Here is a 15,057-nt window from a genome sequence, read left to right on the forward strand (position 1 = left end):
GGCTCCAGCTTGCCTACGACCCTGTAGAACAGGATAAGCGGCTACAGATAATGGATGGATGTAGATGATGGGGCAAAAAGCTTGTCCTAAAATTTTCAAGTTAGTATCTCAAAAATGTAAAAAGTTATAACAAAAAAGATTTTTATTTTTATGTTTCAGGTGCCAGTTTTGGTTTCATTTAAATGGAAAACAAGGGCAAAATAAGGATAATTAATGCAGCTTTCAAATTGCCAGTGTTTTGCTATTACTCAACCTATAACCCTGAGAATTTTTTTCATTTATCAGTTTAAAGTTTTTTTGCAAGTTCTTTCTATTTGTACTACTGGTTTTACCATCTAACCTTATTGAAAATATTGCTCACATACCTATTTCGAGAGGAACAGAGCAGCCATGCCGAAGAAAGGAGGGAAGAAGGGTGGAGGGGGAAAGCAGATGACTGAGGAGGAAAGACTGGTGTTCCTGCAAAAGAAGGCTCGGGCTGAAGAAGAAAGTGCCAAAAGAAAAGAAGATGTGCTTACACAGTTCCTTAAGGTGTGTGTGTGTGTGTGTGTGTGTGTGTGTGTGTGTACTTATTTGGACAACTTCAATATTTATAGACATTCATGATTAATTCATAAATTCAAAATTTATATATTAACAGGATAAAGCAGCTAGAGATAATGAGATGAGATGAGAACTTTAAATTAGGTTATTTGTAAAAATAAATATTTTTAGGATGACTGACATAACAATTATCTATAGCTGGTGCCAGGGGCATTTCTAGGGACTCTGGGGGCCTCAGGCAAAATAGGTCACACACAATCCCCTACCACCCAGTTGTTGTTAGAACTGAATTGACAACAAACTCATTCATCTGCTAGAACAAATTACATAACACATGCTCACTTACCACTGTTTTGTTTTTTCTTTTCCTCTTCCTGTTGCCTGCACTTTTTTTTAGATTGCCTGAATGCACTAGGTTGATGCTCTTTAATTGCAAAGCTTTTGGCAGCAAGCTACTGGCATGGGAACCCTAAGGGGGTTTCCAGACATGTCACTGTACTCTGTTGTACATGGATGATTACAGGATTTATTCCCACTCATTAGTCCCCAGCAATAACAATTTCATGAAAACCCCTTTAAATTCTATTTAAGGGGGCAGTTGAATGCGTTGCCTCTCCTGTTATGGCGCCCCTGGCTGGTCCTGTGTGTTTAATGTCGGATCAGTCCTGATGCTGATTCATTGTGTTTTGGTAGGATAAACTGCAGAAGGAGGAGCAGAACAGCAAAGTTAACCTGCACAAGTTGAACCAGCAGTGGCGTTCGAACCTGCGTCAGACTAGAGCAGCAGAGCTACGTGAAGATTTCACAATACTCAGCCAAACATTTGAGAGGGTTGTGGACTGCAAGGACAATGTCATTAAGGTGGTCCAGATGTTGGAGATAAAGTAGCATATGTGTTTGAAGCATGACAATCCAAGCAACATCATGTCTAACAGGTGTGTAAATGTTGCAGTTATTGGTGTGTGATCTGAGCGAAGCAGAGCAGCAGTCAGCACTGGCTCACAGGGCTCATCGTCAGTGTATGGATCATTTGCTGGAGGTACAGAAAAGCCGACTGACAGTGCTAGAGTCACACTGGAGCACCAGTCTTAAGGAACTCAGTACTGAGTACAGCGCAAAGCGGTATACTGACACTTTTTCCATTCACACACATGCTTTTCACTTGGTCTTATGTGTAAGTTGGTATAATCACTGATATAAAACTGGAGTACTAACCTCTGACTTAAGTACAAACTCCATTTCTAGAAAAGTTGGGATATTTTCCAAAATGCAATAAAAACAAAATTATGTGATTTGTTAATTCATGTGAACCTTCGTTTAACTGACAAAAGTACAAATAAAAGATTTTCAGTAGTTTTACAGACCAACTTCATTGTCTTTTGTCAATATAAACGAAGTTAGAATTTGATGCCTTCAACACACTCAAAAAAGTTGGGACAGTAAGACTGAAAAGTTTAAGGATATTCAAGTAACACCATTTTGGAAAATTCCACAATAAGCAGGTTAATGGGTAACAGGTGAGGGTATCATGATTGAGTATAAAAGGAGCATGCACCAAAAGCTTAATCGTTGCAAGCAAGGATGGGTCATGGCTCACTCCTTTATGCCGAAATTCGTGAGAGAATTATTAGTCACTTCAAAAAGGACATTTCTCAGTGCAAGATTGCGAGAATTTAGGGATTTCAAAATCTACAATACGTAATATTGTGAATGATTCAGGAAATTTGGAGACATCTCAGTGCGTGAAGGGCAAGGTTGGAAACCACCATTGAATGTGTGTGACCTTCAAGTCCTCAGCAGCACTCCCTGAGAAACCGTCATACTAATGTGACAAATATAGCAACATAGGCTCATGAGTACTTCAGAAAACCATTGTCACTTAACACAGTCTGCCGCTGCATCCAGAAATACAACCTGAAACTGTATTACGCAGGGAGGAAGCCATTCATGAATTCTATGCAGAAACACTGCTGATTTCTCTGGACCCAAACTCATCTCAGATGGACCAAAGACAGTGGAAACGTGTGCTGTGGTCAGATGAGTCCACATTTCAGCTTGTTTTCGGGAAAACCGTATGGCGAGTTCTCAGTACCAAAGGTGAACACGACCATCCAGTTTGTTATCAGAGAAACGTACAAAAGTCAGCATCTGTGATGGTATGGAAGTGCATCAGCGTCCACGGCATGGGTGAGTTGCATGTGTGTGAAGGTACCATTAACGCAGAGGCATATATTGGGATTTTAGAGAGACATATGTTGCCATCAAGATGATGTCTCTTCCCAGGAAGTCCATGCTTATTTGAGCAGGACTATAGCAGGCCTCATTCTGCACGAGCTGCAGCAGCATGGCTTTGTAGACACAGAGTGTGTGTGCTTGACTGACCTGCTGCCAATCCAGATCTGTCTCCTGAGAATGTATGGTGCTTCATTAAGAGGAGAATCAGACAACAGCGACCACGGACTGTTGAGCAGATGAAGTCTTGTATCAGGCAAAAATGGGCAAAAATTCCAATTGCAAAACAGTAACAATTAGTATCCTCAGTTCCCGTATGATTAAAAAGTGTTATTAAAAGGAAAGATGATGTAATACAATGGTAATAATGCCTCTGTCCCAACTTTTTATCCCCCCAGCATACAGTATAATGCGGGAGGATATAGCTATCACTGTCTGTCTGTAAACATTTTAGTTTCCAGAGCATAACTCAAAAACTATTAGGAAAATTTTCACAAAACCTGACAGTTATGTTAAGTGACTAGAGGAGTTGTGCCTTTTGACATGTTGGGATTTCTGTGATCTTTATTTTTTCCATATTTCCATGGCAACCAATTCAACATAGGAAAATTTGGAGTGGGGTTTCATGTGGGGGCCAGGGGGATATGTCATCTCCTGATGACTTTTGTTGAATGTGTTGCAGGCATCAAATTCTAATTTCATTTATATGTACAAAATACAATTAAGTTGGTCAGTAAAACAACTGAAAATCTTTTCTTTGTATAGTGTGTACAGTGTGTCAGTTAAATATTCACTTGCATTAGCAAATCATATATTTTTGTTTTTATTGCATTTTGGAAAATATCCCAACTTTTCTGGAAATGGGGTTTGTACAAAGTTTACAAAAAATTTTCATGACTTGTACCTTGGACACACTAATCCATGACTTCATACTCATATTGGATTTGAACTTAGGGTACTCAGACTTTGACTTGGACTGAATTTTGTACGTTTGAATGTGCATAACAGGTTTTGTGAAAGTAATTATTTCTTCAGCATTAAATAACTGTACACAAAGTGTACTACTACATCCATCCATCCATTATCTGTAGCCGCTTATCCTGTTCTACAGGGTTGCAGGCAAGCTGGAGCCTATCCCAGCTGACTATGGGCGAGAGGCAGGGTACACTCTGGACAAGTCGCCAGGTCATCGCAGGGCTGACACAGAGACAAACAACCATTCACACTCACATTCACACCTACGGTCAATTTAGAGCCACCAATTAGCCTAACCTGCATGTCTTTGGACTGTGGGGGAAACCGGAGCACCCGGAGGAAACCCACACAGACACGGGGAGAACATACAAACTCCACACAGAAAGGCTCTCGCCGGCCACTGAGCTCAAACCCAGGACCTTCTTGCTGTGAGGCAACAGTGCTAACCACTACATCACCGTGCTGCCTTACTACTACATTTCACTGAGAAAAGTTCATACATTTCAAAGTTAATACCTTCTCAGAATACTCAAGTGGCTCAACTATAACTCCAGTGTGCAGATAGTTTTTTTAAATTATTATTTACAAGAGTACAAGATTGACATTCATTCATTCATTGATCTTCAGTGGCTTTTCAAATCAAGTAGAACTTTATTGTCATCACAGCCATGTCCAGTGTACAGTACTGAATGAAATGAAATAAGGATTTTCCCAAGGTACAAGGTAAATCTATGACATACATAGTGCTGGCAGGACATAAATAAAGTGCAACAGAAATAGCAAGCATCCTTCATCCATCCATCCAATGCTTTGAGTGAATTATGTTTTTCAGGGAACAAATTTTGAAGCTGCATCAGCAGGAGACCGAGTACCTAGAAGCAGCCACCTTTGCCTTAGAACAGCACTATGCTGGAATAGACAGTGAGGCCAGACAGGACTATCAGGGTGTACGTGACGACATCAAAAACCAGGTATTATATTGCCAGTGGCTTAATTCTTGCAAAACTACGAAATGTTCTTGTGACACTACAAAATATGACAACAGATCACAGTCTAATTACATTTAAAACATGTTTAGAATTGTTTATCTTGATCTAAGTTTGGTCTGTGTTTGTGCAGAACATTGAGGAGAAGCATGCATTGCGTATCCAGATGGAAAGCACAGTGGAAGGGTTGTGGCAGCAGTTTCAGCATGAACAAGAGAAGTACACTGAAGCCACTGAAGATCGACAAATTGCTTTTGATTCGCTCCGTGCCACAGACCAACGCAATGCTCAGGAAGCAGACCTGCATATGAGGCACATGCAGAAATTACAGGTCAGAGAATGAAAAATACCTTTCTGCAAAACATCATACAGTTAGTTTGTGTAATGCAATGAATATCTCCATCCAATGCATTTAACTGAGTCTTTATGAAGATTAGGCTACATAATTAGTTTGTGTAGCTGCTGCTTATATCTTTTGTGTCCATACAGGGCACCATCAGTGCTCTGCGTTCTCATCTGAGCTCCAATCAGAGAGAGAATGAGGCATCTGGACGCAGACTTCAAGCAGAATGTGAGGAAGTTACTCAGGAAGTTCAACAGCTCAGAGCTAAGCTCTGCTCTGCTCAGACAGCTGAAAGAGCACGGCTAGCTAATCACACTATGTACAGCGATAACACAATTAAAAAACTACAGGGCATTATAGAAGAGGTACACATGTTTATTACACACTCATACATTGCTGGACAGTTTCATGAAGTAAAGCAGTCACATTAAAAAAACAGAGCCATTTAAAAAATATAATAATCTGGATATTTGGCTGTTTTTTACATGCTGAACCCTTTCGTTTCTGTTGCTCAGGGAGAGATGTTGTTACGTCTGGCTGATGTGTGTCGCAAACTTGAAACTGAGCAAGAGAAGGTGCTTCCCTTTTACACATCATCTTTAAATGCTGAGGAACTGAGTCAGGAGAAAGCACATGCTATGGAGGCGATGTGTGAAGAGTTAGCACGGGTAAAATACACATTTTCACAAACCACCTGTGTTATTGTAGTGTTATACTTCACACACCCATTCCATCACACAGTGACTGATGTCCAAAACACAGCAAACTTATCAGTTTAAACATTGGAATATTTGAAACATTAACGCATAACAATTCTAAAATAGACTCCAGCTCTGTCTTGATGTGTTCTTTTTAAATATATATTTGTCCCTTAACCTCTCCTCTGCTGTTAGACAATGATGGACTATACAGATCTAGAAAAGTTCTGGCAACGTTACAACAAGGTTCTACTAGAACGTTTGTGTTTAGAACGGGAGAAGAAGGTCCTAGAATGGGAGAACCGGCAGCTAAGGATTCTTCTCAAACAGTACCTGGATGGAATCTCTGTTAGTGACGAGATCCTACAGCAGCGGAACTCGCTGCTCATGTTGTCCTGCCCATCAGTCCAAGCCTCTCCAGCTTCAGAAACCCAAACAAACACACGCAGGACAGTCATAGAGGCGGCTCATGTGGTGCAGCACATGCTGTAGAGAATACACATGTAAGCAGCACACATGCCTAAATGCAAATATTGTTCCAATGACATGCATCATAGATGCCAGACATGTACATCAGTTTAAAAAGAAGACAGGCACAATTCAAGCAAGTAACACACGTATATGTTTTAACACATTTTGAAAGAATATATATTTATATATCTGTATTTTTCTGACATCAACATAATTATATTTCATACTTGACTTTATAAAAAAATACTCAGGATGTAAACTTCATTTTCCAACCCTTATACCTGATTCATCTTTTGATAAAACTGTGATATAAAATACACAAGAAAAACAACAAACACCAACACAACTAGAAAGATGCCACTCCAGACAACTTTTTTCCAGCTTTTTTCTAATTTTTTTTATTTAAATAGTTTATTGTTCCTTCCATATCCTTTTTATTTCTTCTTGCTCTTCTTGTCCTTGCTCTTCTTCTTGCCTTGAGGTTGTGCACTGGCCTTCTTGTAAAGGTAGAGACCCACCAGTCCCAGTAAAGTGGGAACCAGTGCCAGGCACACAAGAGGAAAGACGTCATTCACCAGCTTCTGCCAAGGCGTCTGCTGCACCAAGGAGATCACCTCCACCTCAAACTCCAGAGCAGAGTCACCTGCAGAGAGGGAAGTGAAAGAATCTAGATGATGAACCATTTCTTAATCATGAAAACAATATTTAAAGTATTGCAATGTGAAAAATGCTAATTATCTTGATTAACATTGTTATATTAGTGCAGGTATCCTCTTTTCCAATTATTTCTTGATGAGGGATTTGTTTTTCTCTGAATAAACTTGTTTCAGTTAAAGGTTGGATTTTTCTCATTTTTTCAGTGAGATGAAGTTACTTCAACAAAAGGTGGACTTTTTTAGAACCCGTTTTACTAACCTTTACGAGTGACGCTAATAATTGTGGAGGGCATTGTATATACACATGCACACTCTGTGTGTGCGCGTGTGTGTGTTTATGGTATGATCAGTTGTGTTTTTAATTATTAATGATATTTAAGATTGAATTATATTGTTAAGGATATTTAATATAAATATAGAGGTGATTATAAGAAATCGCGTACGCTGATTGGTCGAGAGATTTGAACTATTTCTCGATAATCAATTCAAGCGACTCTGCAAAATGGCGGCCAATCGCTTCGTCACCATAAGTGAGGAAGAATTACAAATTATGAAAGAAAATGCTGTTCCTAAAAGCACTAAAGATGCTATGAAGTTTGGTCTAAAACTATTCAAAGGGAAGGTGGAATTTTGATTTATTTGATCTATTTCAAAACAAAGTATTTTATGTGAGTCGGCATAGATAAGTGACAAGTCTGCACGCATTACTTTTGCATGCCACTTTTGAAGATTGAAATAAATTTATTTTTTTTTTTAAATAATCACTGGTGTATTTATATGAAAACAATTATCCGCCTCAGGCTCAGTTAATAATAACCTTCATCTCTGTTATTATTCACCGTTATTCACCTCACCTTCCGCGAATAACTGTTAAATAAATATATGTTATTTACCAGCTGGGAGGTCCGTATCGTGAAATACCATGACTGAGGTCTTGAAAGTACTGACTGAGGCCCTCTGGGCCGAGGTCAGTATTTAAGGCAGAGGGCACGGTATTTCACCATACGGACCAACCTTAAGCTGGTAAATAATGTATTTATTTTTTTCTTTACCAAATTCTAACAGAAAACGAGAGCGCCCGAAAGGGAAAATCAAGCTGAGCCGCCATTTTGAATCCTCATTCACGGCTGTAATGCAAATTGCTTCCTCCTCGGTATACAAGTGCACTTCCATGGCAGGAAAAAAACTACATTTTGCCGCCTATGTAGTCCCCTATTTATACAAAATTGAGTCATTCAGGATTCAGCCATGTTTTTGTTCGGCGTTAGCAACAGCTAGAGGTTTTTAGCTTTCTCCTGAAATGTTTTCCTTTATTTCTTCTTCCTCAGGGTAGTAAAACTCACTTTCACTGTGAACACTGTCGTTATCGCTATCGATGCTGTAAAATTAATGCTATTTTGAATCCTCATTCACGGCTGTAATGCAAATGGCTTCCTCCTCGGTATACAAGTGCACTTCTATGGCAGGAAAAAAACTACATTTTGCCGCCTATGTAGTCCCCCATTTATACAAAATCAAGTCATTCAGGATTCAGCCAGGCGGCACGGTGGTGTAGTGGTTAGCACTGTCGCCTCACAGCAAGAAGGTCCTGGGTTCGAGCCCCGTGGCCGGCGAGGGCCTTTCTGTGTGGAGTTTGCATGTTCTCCCCGTGTCCGCATGGGTTTCCTCCGGGTGCTCCGGTTTCCCCCACAGTCCAAAGACATGCAGGTTAGATTAACTGGTGACTCTAAATTGACCGTAGGTGTGAATGTGAGTGTGAATGGTTGTCTGTGTCTATGTGTCAGCCCTGCGATGACCTGGCGACTTGTCCAGGGTGTACCCCGCCTTTCGCCCGTAGTCAGTTGGGATAGGCTCCAGCTTGCCTGCGACCCTGTAGAACAGGATAAAGCGGCTAGAGATAATGAGATGAGATGAGGATTCACCCATGTTTTTGCTCGGCGTTAGCAACAGTTAGAGGTTTTTAGCTTTCTCCTGAAATGTTTTCTTTTATTTCTTCTTCCTCAGGGTAGTAAAACTCGCTTTCGCTGTGAAGACTGTCGTTATCGCTATCCATGCTGTAAAATTAATCCTATTCTCCTGAGAAATGCTGGCAAAAATTTATAAGACTTTTGATAATCTTATAAATAAATCTTATTAAAAAAAAGATAAATGTTGACAAAAAATGCTACTATGTTTGTTGTTGTTTTGAACAAGCGATTCGCCAGAGGTCCATAACCGGGGTCTGTAACTGAGGTCCATATCGTAGGATACAGACCCGCTTGCCAGCCAATCAGAGCGCAGGATTTGATGGAAACCAGACCGCGAAAAAAATAATATCAGTTATTTTAATACATCTACGTGAATAGTTTTATTGTGTTTCCTTAATTTTTATGTGTCATTTATCAGTAAGGTAGTTTGCTTTTACTTAGTGTACTAGCCTTGTTATTGGTCTCTAAGTCAAAGTCCTAGCTACCTGTTGCTATGTAATCTATTATTGACTGAGCAGACAGCTAAACTGCTTGTCCAAGCCTTTTTTAAAAATTATTCTGACTCTCATCATATTATTTTGATTGTTATGTTTAATGCATTTATATGATGTTGTTTTTCCTGTAACATAGTCATTACACTCTCAGAAAATAAAGTACATTACTGTACCTTTAGGGGTACAACAGCTTGTCACTGGGGCCGTACCCTCTAGGTACCCTCCCAGTACCCTTTATATACTTCTTGGGAACATATATGTACCTTTTTGGCCCTAAAAAGGTATACATAGTTACCTTGAGGTCCAGTAATGAGCCCAAGGGGGTACATTAGTGTAGACTGTACCTTGGGGGACAGAAATGGACTCCTACTGTAGCGCTGTTTCTGACAGTGTACTATGCTTGTTTTTGTGTAATCTTGCTCATTTGTGCTATTTGTTCTGCTGATTGAATGATATTATAAGGTGATCTTGAGTCTTATAAACAAACTATATAAATAAAAGGGCTCTAAAATATAATTCAATTTAACAGTGGTCTTGAACACAGTAGACAACGTCTTGCTTGGACGTTTTTAGAAATCTTTAGAGACATAGCAATGGTCACTTTCTCTACAGCCATTGTTTAAACTTTATACAACACCAGTAATGAGCAAGCTTTAAAAAAAAAAAAACATGTGAGACTTAATAATAAATGAACAGTGAAATGATAATTTTAGAACAATATGTGTACACATGTCAGCACTGGATGTAAAACAATCATGCCTAACCTGCATCCTAAAGAGTGTATACCTTTGTGGAGCTTTAGGTATTTGTTCATGTGTTTTAAAAGCCAGTAAACTAGATAGAAAATCTGACAGAATTATTGGAAAATTATTGTCAGGAAAAAAAAATCATCTTGTAACGACTTGTTATGTAATGACATCAGTCTAGGAAACCAAGCGCTGCCATGTTACCTGGGATAGTTGGAGGGTATCCTCTTTTTCCATATGCTAGATGTGCAGGAATGGTGGCCTTGATTTTTTGTCTAAGGAGAAAGAAAGGACCCAATGAATGAGTTCGAGGTGAGCTAAGAAATGCATCATTAAATCACCTTGTGTCAGATTTAGCATAGACTTACAAGTACATTTTAATATGTTTTCATATGCGATGTCAGAGAGGTATGAATGATAGGAGCTTTTGAAATTCAATCTCTTTGCTCAAATGCTTGAAAGAAGCTTTCACTTAATCAGTCAATGCTTTGAAGTAATCACAAGATCTTGTGTTGGCATGCAAAGTCTAAAAATAGCTTTAGACATTCTACATTAAAGAACTTGACACGTACCCTTCACAGACACCAACCAGGGCTTGTTCTAGACCTGTGGGATATATAAGACATGTTAATGTTGCCCCAAAACTAATCTTAAGGGATTGTTTCTCATTATTGAATACTGCAAAAAATTTAAGAGAAATTAGCATTAGAACCCTCACAATCAAAACCCTTATATTCATTCATTCATTCATTCATTCATTCAGTATTAGCTTTATCCTGGCCAGGGTCGGAATGCTGGAACAATGTCCTGAAAATTTGGGCATGAATCAGGGACACACCTTGAATGTGGCACCAGTCCATTGCAGGGCACCACACACACATTCACACACTCATTCAGAGCTTGGGGCAATGTCAGTGTAGCCAACCCATCAATTAGCATGTTTTTGGGAGGTGGAAACAATGACATGGGAAGTGGGGGTGCTGAGAGTGTTGCAGCACTCCTGACTTTCAGGATTTCTTAACTTACAAATACTGTAATAATAATAATAATGTGGGAATAATAGGGGGAAGCCATGGCCTAATAGTTAGAGAAGCAGCTTTGGGATCAAACAGTTGCCAGTTTGATTCCCTGAACCAGTAGGAATGGCTGAAGTGTCCTTGAGCAAGGCACTTAAACCCGACTGCTCCCCAGGCTACTCTGGGTATGTTGTACGTCGCTCTGGATAACAGCTTCTGCTAAATGCTTGTAATGTAGTAATTATAATTTATAAATAAACATGCAATGTCATATATTAGCTTAAAAATTGAGTATTTTTAGTAGATTTTGAGTATATACAGTATGTTTGTGGAATGGTGCCATCAATTTAAGAAAATTGAAGAAGTTTCTGGTTGTTGCCGCCATGCAGCATTCTTTTGTTTTGTATAGACTACATTCTGCAAGATGTGTGGATTTGTTAATTGTTCCAAAGTTGAGTAGTACTGCATACTCATTGCACTTTTTTCTTTGTGAAATTTAGCCAGAGAAGGTTTCCGGGGTAGAGGAACAGAACATACACAGAAACTCCACACAGACCATACCAGAGCATTTTTTAAGGATTTTCCACTAGGAGACCAACTGGTCTGGGCAATACAATCACAGGCTCCAGAGTCCATGTGGCTGCACCGCTGCAGCATATTCTGTGATGCAAAATGGTTCACCAATCACCATACAGACAAACACACTACAGTGACTACACAGCTATCAAGAGCAATTACCAAGCACAAATGTTATGTCAAATCAGCCATCTCAGTAACCAAATTTTAGTTTTGTTTTTCTTAACCAACATGATCTTGTGTGTATATCTTATAGCATAGATCTACGTTTTCCTTGTTAAATGTATACTTACATGGTACTTGGTTAATTAATTGTAACTGATTGAACCAAATGATAAGACATAACTTGGTTTAAAATTTGGTCTCCCAGTGAAGCTGGTTTGGCATTGACTAGGAGACCAAATCTGGCCACTGGGAGACCAGTGGTGTGTTTGGTCTCCCAGTAACTATGTTAAAAAAATGCTCTGGACCATACCCCAAGCTTAGAATTGAAGCAGAGACCCTGGAGTTGTGAGACAGCAACACAACATTGGTGTTTTGATAATATTTTATTTTGTTATTTATCTTGCATTTGAAAAGAATGCACAAACGAAGAATTTTCCTGTACTGCAAGAAAGGTGTGCATTTGACAATGAAGTTATTGAATCTTAAAAAAAAAAAAAAAGTAGTGTGCACTCAGCACAGAACTCCTAAGGTTTCTGCGCTCTTTTCCTTCCAACAGGATTGCTCTTTGGACATACCTGAGATGACGGTTCGCTTCCCCAGTTCGACCACCAGTGGATCACGGGACAGAGAGGAGTCTATGACCTTCCCGTCCAAAAGCCGCCCCTGTACACAGTGCAGTTTTTAATTACATTTCTATAAAAGATAAATCACATCAGGATTAAATGATGTAATCCAGAGCACTGGGTGTAAGTAGTTTTGTACAGCTGTGGTGTGTTTGGACAGCTGCCAGTCTGAACTGGAGTGCTGACGTGTTGTTGCTCTTCTTGAACAAGAATCTCCAGCACAGTGCTTCTCCCCCCCAGAAAAAAAGGGATTTTTAGGCCAGATCACGTTTTCATGCTGACACATCACCATTTCCGGCTATTCTATGGATTTGTCTCTGAGCTTCTGCAAGCACACGTCACCGTTTTACAGCTCAGTATGGCAAGGGCTCAGCTACTAGGCTACTCTTTCATTCATAATCCACAGGCTACGTTCGAATCCCAGCCACATCCTCCAGACTAGAGCTAATGCTAAAATAACCACAGTGGCTTTTAGACAGAATGACTTCAACATCTGGATTCCACGATGTTCCACGTCTATGCCTTTAAACACACTGTGCAATGCAGTTTCTGCTTTTACAGAAGACTAAAGTCCACTGGGCGGTGCCTTTTATTATTTAAAAAAAAAAACACAATTACGAAAATAATATTTCCTTTTCTTTCCAAAACAGCATGCCGTCTTACCGTGTAATGTATACGAAGCGTGTCCCCCATCACTGATGTTACTGTGCATGTTTCCGGTTTTGCCTTAAAACAGAAGGTGCATAATAGTTATGTTTATGTGCATACGTGTAACTGGGAAATGCGTTTCAGTGCACGTGCTACTGGAAACCAGTCAAGCAGTACAGAACTGCACGGTTTTGGTGCATTATAGGCTGCACTGCATGCTTAAACAACGGTTCTTGATGGTGTATGAACAGAACAGGCTCTTGAAGAAATAACACACGAGTAATTGAAGGGTGTTGGGGGGGGGGGGGGGGGGGGGGGGGGGGGGGGAACTTATCAGAACTCACCAGTGTTTCCACCTCTAACTCCGCCACATTTCTCTCCGTCTCGCTGTCATCAGCTGCAGTGAACACCAAGCCGGCGAGCAATACAACAGAAAGAGCCCATCTCAATATCATTGTATCTCTTTAGATCAAAGAAATCTTCTAATAACACAAGTAAAGCTGTTTAACTTCCGTGGGAAATGTTCCTCTCTGAAGGATGTGTGGTGAAAAGCTTAAAAGACGACGGATTTGCACCGACGATGAAATAAATAGCGTGCGGCTCGATGCCAGTTAAGGCTGATGTGTTATTATAGCGGAATGATAAAAGCACAGCACAGACGCGATCTCTTTCCTAACACCTGGCTAGCCAGAGCCACGCCTCCAAGCATTCCTCCAGCATCCCAGAAGCCTCTGCACGCCGTGGTGACTGACAGTGCAGTCCCTCATGCTCACACCAGGTGGCGGTAGAGAAGCGTACCAGCTCAAGTTCCAGTCCTTAAAGGGGACATGCCGTAGAAAAGCTTCATCTCATCTCATCTCATCTCATCTCATCTCATCTCATTATCTCTAGCCGCTTTATCCTGTTCTACAGGGTCGCAGGCAAGCTGGAGCCTATCCCAGCTGACTACGGGTGAGAGGCGGGGTACACCCTGGACAAGTCGCCAGTTCATCACAGGGCTGACACAGACACAAATAACCATTCACACTCACATTCACACCTACGGTCAATTTAGAGTCACCAGTTAACCTAACCTGCATGTCTTTGGACTGTGGGGGAAACCGGAGCACCCGGAGGAAACCCACGCGGACACGGGGAGAACATGCAAACTCCACACAGAAAGGCCCTCGCCGGCCACGGGGCTCGAACCCGGACCTTCTTGCTGTGAGGCGACAGCGCTAACCACTACACCACCATGCCGCCCTTGGAAAAGCTTTCTTTTTCTTATTGTTTTTGAAATATGTCATCTGCTAGGGTGGCACGGTGGTGTAGTGATTAGCACTGTCACCTCACGGCAAGATGGTTCTGGGTTCGAGCCCAGCAGCCAGTGAGGCCTTTCTGTGTGGAGTTTGCATGTTCTTCCCGTGTCTGTGTGGGTTTTCTTCAGGTGCTCCGGGTTTCCCCCACAGTCCAAAGACATGCAGGTTAGGTTAACTGGTGACTCTAAATTTGTCTTTGTGTCAGCCCTGCGATAACCTGGTGACTTGTCCAGGGTGTACCCTGTCTCTTGGCCATAGTCTGCTGGGATAGGCTCCAGCTTGCCTGCGACCCTGTAGAACAGGCTACAGATAATGGATGGATGTCATTGACTGGGGCGGCACAGTGGTGTAGTGGTTAGCACTGTCACCTCACAGCAAGATGGTCCTGGGTTCGAGCCCAGCAGCCAGTGAGGCCTTTCTGTGTGGAGTTTGCATGTTTTCCCCGTGTCTGCGTGGGTTTCCTCTGGGTGCTCCGGTTTCCCCCACAGTCCAAAGACATGCAGGTTAGGTTAACTGGTGGCTCTAAATTGAACGTAGGTGTGAATGTGAGTGTGAATGGTTGTTTGTCTTTGTGTCAGCCCTGCGATAACCTGGCGACTTGTCCAGGGTGTACCCCGTCT

The 15,057-nt window shown here is 41.0% G+C and overlaps 2 protein-coding genes across 3 annotated transcripts; one reads left to right on the forward strand and one right to left on the reverse strand.

Moving 5' to 3' along the window:
• Positions 1 to 390: 390 nt before the first annotated feature.
• Positions 391 to 6,386, forward strand: ccdc65 (coiled-coil domain containing 65). Its single transcript, XM_060918279.1, has 8 exons — positions 391 to 531; positions 1,237 to 1,404; positions 1,496 to 1,665; positions 4,583 to 4,721; positions 4,870 to 5,067; positions 5,226 to 5,444; positions 5,595 to 5,747; positions 5,973 to 6,386. Exons 1-8 carry the CDS (start codon positions 391 to 393, stop codon positions 6,267 to 6,269), a joined length of 1,485 nt encoding a protein of 494 aa, XP_060774262.1. The 3' UTR covers positions 6,270 to 6,386.
• Positions 6,387 to 6,630: 244 nt separating this feature from the next.
• fkbp11 (FKBP prolyl isomerase 11) lies at positions 6,631 to 13,823 on the reverse strand. Of its 2 annotated transcripts, XM_060918280.1 has the most exons (6): positions 13,484 to 13,823; positions 13,155 to 13,217; positions 12,444 to 12,531; positions 10,684 to 10,717; positions 10,316 to 10,386; positions 6,631 to 6,891 (listed from the first exon to the last, which is right to left on the reverse strand). In XM_060918280.1, exons 1-6 carry the CDS (start codon positions 13,592 to 13,594, stop codon positions 6,683 to 6,685), a joined length of 576 nt encoding a protein of 191 aa, XP_060774263.1. In that variant the 5' UTR covers positions 13,595 to 13,823; the 3' UTR covers positions 6,631 to 6,682. The 2 variants fall into 2 exon arrangements, with proteins under 2 accessions (XP_060774263.1, XP_060774264.1); XM_060918281.1 differs by lacking the exon at positions 13,155 to 13,217.
• Between the last annotated feature and the right edge of the window lie 1,234 nt (positions 13,824 to 15,057).

Source organism: Neoarius graeffei, chromosome 4 (assembly GCF_027579695.1).
Source record: "Neoarius graeffei isolate fNeoGra1 chromosome 4, fNeoGra1.pri, whole genome shotgun sequence".
Taxonomy (NCBI): domain Eukaryota; kingdom Metazoa; phylum Chordata; class Actinopteri; order Siluriformes; family Ariidae; genus Neoarius; species Neoarius graeffei.

Excerpts from the sequence above, each read along its gene's own strand:
- ccdc65 (XM_060918279.1), top strand. The coding sequence starts at position 391 with ATGCCGAAGAAAGGAGGGAAGAAGGGTGGAGGGGGAAAGCAGATGACT. Across the intron at positions 5,068-5,225 it reads GGCACATGCAGAAATTACAG|GGCACCATCAGTGCTCTGCG; the intron begins GTCAGAGAATGA and ends GTGTCCATACAG. Across the intron at positions 5,445-5,594 it reads TACAGGGCATTATAGAAGAG|GGAGAGATGTTGTTACGTCT; the intron begins GTACACATGTTT and ends TCTGTTGCTCAG.
- fkbp11 (XM_060918280.1), bottom strand. The coding sequence starts at position 13,594 with ATGATATTGAGATGGGCTCTTTCTGTTGTATTGCTCGCCGGCTTGGTG. Across the intron at positions 13,218-13,483 it reads AGTTAGAGGTGGAAACACTG|GCAAAACCGGAAACATGCAC; the intron begins GTGAGTTCTGAT and ends TTCTGTTTTAAG. Across the intron at positions 6,892-10,315 it reads ATACCCTCCAACTATCCCAG|GTGACTCTGCTCTGGAGTTT; the intron begins GTAACATGGCAG and ends CCCTCTCTGCAG.